This window comes from Melospiza melodia, unplaced genomic scaffold, assembly GCF_035770615.1.
Source record: "Melospiza melodia melodia isolate bMelMel2 unplaced genomic scaffold, bMelMel2.pri scaffold_32, whole genome shotgun sequence".
Classification (NCBI taxonomy): domain Eukaryota; kingdom Metazoa; phylum Chordata; class Aves; order Passeriformes; family Passerellidae; genus Melospiza; species Melospiza melodia.
This window is the reverse complement of record NW_026948638.1, coordinates 8,546,263-8,550,910: the sequence shown is the minus strand read 5'-3', so window position 1 is coordinate 8,550,910 and position 4,648 is coordinate 8,546,263. Positions and strand designations below refer to the sequence as shown.

The window sequence follows — 4,648 nt, the reverse complement described above, 5'->3', positions numbered from 1 at the left end:
CGACACAGTTCAAGAAAACAATTTTAAAGGGGAAGGAGCAGCCTGTAGCAGGGAGCCAAAAAATAATCCTAGTGAGGATAATGACTGGCCTTGCTGCCCATGGAGCTTTTGTGGGAACTCAGGGGTAAAAAGGACTGGCAATGCAGGAAGTGTTTAAGGATGTCCAAAGATTATCCAAAAGAAAATTAGAGAGGTGAAAGTTCAATGAGACCTTAACCTGTCCCATCCTTTAAAAAAAAAGTTTGTGAAAAAACACATAAAGCAAAAGGAGGGAGAAGGTAAACCTCTACTCTTTATTGATTGCAGTGGGGAATATAGTAACTAAAGATAAGGGAAAAGCAGAGCTACTTAACAACGTGTTTGTCTCAGTTTACAATATTAGGACAGGTTGTCCTGAGGAGAAGTGTTCTCCTGAGCTGGTAGATGGGTACAGGGCAGAGAACAGACCCCTGGAATCCAGGAGGAAGCAGCTGGTGACCTGCTGAGCAACTCAGATGCTCACAGGTGTCTCTGGGAGCAGATGGGATCCATCCTAGGGGGATGAGAGAGCTGTGGATGAGCTCCCCAAGCTGCTCTCCATCATTTACCATCAGTGCTGGCTCAGCAGGGAGGGCCCAGGGGACTGGAGGTGCCAATGTGAGCCCATCCCCAAGAAGGGCTGGAAGGAGGATCTGGGGAACTCCAGGCCTGTCAGCCTGACCTGGGTGCCCAGCAAGGTTATGGAACAGATCACCTTGAGTGCCATCACAGGACACCCACAGGATGGCCGAGGGATCAGAGACAGCTAGTGTGGATTTCAATGTCTGCATGGAATGGTCTGGATGAGGGGATTGTGTCCAACATCAGCAAATTTGCAGATGACACCAAACTGGGTGTGAGTGTGGATCTGCTGGAGGGTAGGAGGGCTCTGCAGAGAGCCCTGGACAGGCTGGATCCAGGGCCCAAATCCAACAAGGGCCCAAATCCAACAAGCTGAGGTTGAATGGGACCAAGTGCTGGGTCCTGCACTTTGGCCACAACAACCCCTGCAGCGCTACAGGCTGGGGACAGAGGGGCTGGAGAGCAGCCAGACAGAAAGGGACCTGCAGGGACTGATGGACAGCAGGCTGGACATGAGGCAGCAGTGTGCCCAGGTGGGCAAGAAGGCCGATGGCTCCTGGCCTGGATCAGAAATGGTGTGGCCAGCAGGAGCAGGGCAGTGATTCTTCCCCTGTGCTCAGAACTGGTGAGGCCACACCTCGAGTGCTGTGTCCAGTTGTGGGCCCCCAATTTAGGGAAGCCATGGAGGGGCTGGAGCGTGTCCAGAGAAGGGCAACAAGGCTGGGGAGGGGTCTGGAACACAAGTTCTGTGAGGAGCAGCTGAGGGAGCTGGGGTTGTTTATCCTGGAGAAGAGGAGGCTCAGGGGAAATGAGGTGCTGTCATGACACAGGTTGGATCTCATGATCTCCAATGAGATGATCCTGGAGATGATCTCCAGGATGACCTGGAGATCAGCCAGCCTGGCCTGGCTGATTCTGTGATTCTCTAAAGCCACCCTTGGAGCAGTTGCAGGATGAGTCCTGGGCCTCCTCTTCAGAAGCTCCAGCAGCCCAGGTCCCTCAGCTTCTCCTGCCAGCCCCAAAGCCCATCCTGTCAGTCCTGCAGAGCCTCTGCAGCTCCTCCTCACTGCCCAGAACAGGGAGCCCCACAGCCAGACACAGCAGCCCAGATGTGCCCCCTTGGCCTGGGGTGCCTCTGGCAAGGGAGCAGCACCAGGACCTACAGGAGCCTGCAGACAATTCCTGCAGCACTTGTAGGATGATCCTGCTGCCCAAGGGACGTTCCCATGGTGCCAAGTCTGGAACTGCAATGGGGAGTGGGGCCAGAGAGGAAAGGGCAAACAGGGATGGGCTGTTTGCAGGGGAGGGAACAGCAAAAGGGCAATAGGAAGGAATCTGGATAAGGGACGAGGAAAGAAATCAAAGGTGAAGCCAAGGAAATGCTCAGGGCATTTTGGGGGTGGGTGCCAGGCAGCCCTGGCTCTGAGCAACAGCGTCTGCAGTGGCACAGGAAACTCCCAGCTGATGGGAACAAATCATCTGGCTGAGTGCAGAGGCCAGGGCAAAGCTCAGTGGTTTCCCTGGTGTCCCCCAGCCCTTGCTGGCCCCAGGGGCTGATGGCATTTGTGCTCCCTCAGGTTCATTTGTGCCCCCACAGCAACAGCTTGGGGGTGCTTCCCCCTGCTGTGTGCAATGCAAACAGGGGCTGCTGAGCCAGTGCTGCCGTGTCTGTGCCTGCAAGGATGGGGCACCTGTGTGAGCTGGGGGAGAGGCCAGGGCTGCAGATGGGGGATGTTGTTGGCAGCTCCATCAGGATGATCTGGGACGCTGCCCTGGGCTGTCCAGCACACTGGGGATGGATCAGCCCCTGCTCTGCTGCTCCTTCCTGTCTGCCCCAGGGCCCTTGCAGAGCCCCAGCCATGCTGTTTGCTCTCAGCCTGCCCACGGCCAGCCTGGGGCTGCTCACGGGGGTTTTCTGTGCTGAGCATTGGCCTGGCCGTGTTCTTGAGAGAGCCTGGGCAAGGAGCCAGGAGCTCCCAGGGCCTGGGCTGAGGCGTCAGCGCTGCCCCAGCAGTGCCCATGGCCTGTCCCTGCTGCAGCCCTGGCACTGCCACCCCCAGGGCTGTGCCCAGCCCCGAGAGCACTCAGGCCCTGCAGCAACCCCAGGGCCACCAGGGCGGCAGGGCAGGGCCATGGCAGCAGCACTGGCAACACCAAGTGCTGCTGCTGCTGCTGCTGCTGCTGCTGCTGGGCACAGCTGCTGGGCCAGCCCTGATCTGCCCCTAGCTCTGCACACACACATTGCTGCTGCAGATCCACAGAAGGCAACTAAACGGCATCTCTGCAGAAAACTTGCCTGGGAGTTACTTTAGTTCCTTAAAAACCCACCAAGGGAATAGCTCCTCATTGGCACAGTCTGTGACCACAGGGAAGGTGGAGAGAAAAAAAAGGAGAAATAGCAGAAAAAGGGACATTTCTCTGTGTAAATATGAAAAAAATAAAAACAACAGTAAAGAACCTCCAAAATGAAACCAAAAAGGAGTCTCAAAGATGGCTTTTATTACAAGTGAGTTGCACAAATTCGGCAGAAGTTTAATGTTTTTGACACCTTCCCGTCATCAGTCTCCACACGGCATCCTTGAACTCCTGGTTCCTCAGGCTGTAGATGAGGGGGTTCAGGGCTGGAGGCACCACCGAGTACAGAACTGACAGGGCCAGATCCAGGGATGGGGAGGACATGGAGGGGGGCTTCAGGTATGTAAAAAATGAAGTGCTGATGAAAAGGGTGACCACAGCCAGGTGAGGGAGGCAGGTGGAAAAGGCTTTGTGCCGTCCCTGCTCGGCAGGGATCCTCAGCACAGCCCTGAAGATCTGCACATAGGAGAAAACAATGAACACAAAACATCCAAAAGCTAAACACACACTAACAGCAATTAGCCCAAGTTCCCTGAAGTTGGACTGTGAGCAAGAGAGCTTGAGGATCTGTGGGATTTCACAGAAGAACTTGCCCAGGGCATTGCCATGGCACAGGGGCAAGGAAAATGTATTGGCTGTGTGCAGCAGAGCATTGAGAAAGGCACTGGCCCAGGCAGCTGCTGCCATGTGGGCACAAGCTCTGCTGCCCAGGAGAGTCCCATAGTGCAGAGGTTTGCAGATGGACACGTAACGGTCATAGGACATAATGGTCAAAAGGTAAAGCTCTGCTGCAAAGAAGAAGAAAATCAGGAAGACCTGAGCAGCACATCCTGTGTAGGTGATGTTCCTGGTTTCCCCAAGGGAATTGTGCATGGCTTTGGGGACAGTGGTGCAGATGGAGCCCAGGTCGCTGAGGGCCAGGTTGAGCAGGAAGAAGAACATGGGCGTGTGCAGGTGGTGGCCGCAGGCTACAGCGCTGATGATGAGGCCGTTGCCCAGGAGGGCAGCCAGGGAGATGCCCAGCAAGAGGCAGAAGTGCAGGAGCTGCAGCTGCCACGTGTCTGCCAATGCCAGCAGGAGGAAGTGCCTGATGGAGCTGCTGTTGCACATTTGTGCTGTCTTGGCATGGGGATCTGTAAAAAAAGTACTCATGGAATAATTGGGTTTGGAGAGGACTTGAAATATCCCAGCACAGCCTGGGGGCACTTTTCCCCCACTGCCTGCCCAGGGCGCTGCTGCCTGGAGCTGTCCCTGCCAGCAGCTCCTTCCCTGTGCCCAGGGCTGGGCCCTGCCAGTGCTGCCAGAGCCCAGCCCAGCCCTGGGGGCTCAGCTCTGCCCTGCAGAGCTTCCTAGCTCTGGCACTGCCCAGTGGCAGCTCTGGCTCTGCAGGCTCTGATGGCAAAGTCAGAGCAACCCTGAGGAGACTGGAAAAGTGACAAAGATGCTGCCTGTAAGAGGCCCTGTGCTGATTTTCATCAGCGTCTGGTTTATTCACATCTGAGATAACTTTTTTTTTTCCCTAAATGTGAACTGAGAGATTAATATCTGTGTGCAACTTCCCTTCCAGGTAACCCAGAGTAGTAGAATAAAAAGCATGATTTTCTCTTTTATGCAGCCCCTGCCATGCTGTGCTCCCTGTATATTCTATTTGCAAATGTTCGGCAGTTTAATGCCCTGCTGGGAGCAGTCCTGA

The 4,648-nt window shown here is 55.1% G+C and overlaps 1 protein-coding gene across 1 annotated transcript; it reads right to left on the bottom strand.

The window, feature by feature from the left end:
• Positions 1–3,132: 3,132 nt before the first annotated feature.
• LOC134434131 (olfactory receptor 14A16-like) lies at positions 3,133–3,897 on the bottom strand. Its single transcript, XM_063182823.1, has one exon. The coding sequence runs from the start codon at positions 3,895–3,897 to the stop codon at positions 3,133–3,135; it is 765 nt and encodes a 254-aa protein (XP_063038893.1).
• Positions 3,898–4,648: the final 751 nt, after the last annotated feature.

Bases quoted from the DNA above. Each gene is read 5' to 3' on its own strand.
- LOC134434131 (XM_063182823.1), bottom strand. From the start codon at position 3,897: ATGTTCTTCTTCCTGCTCAACCTGGCCCTCAGCGACCTGGGCTCCATC.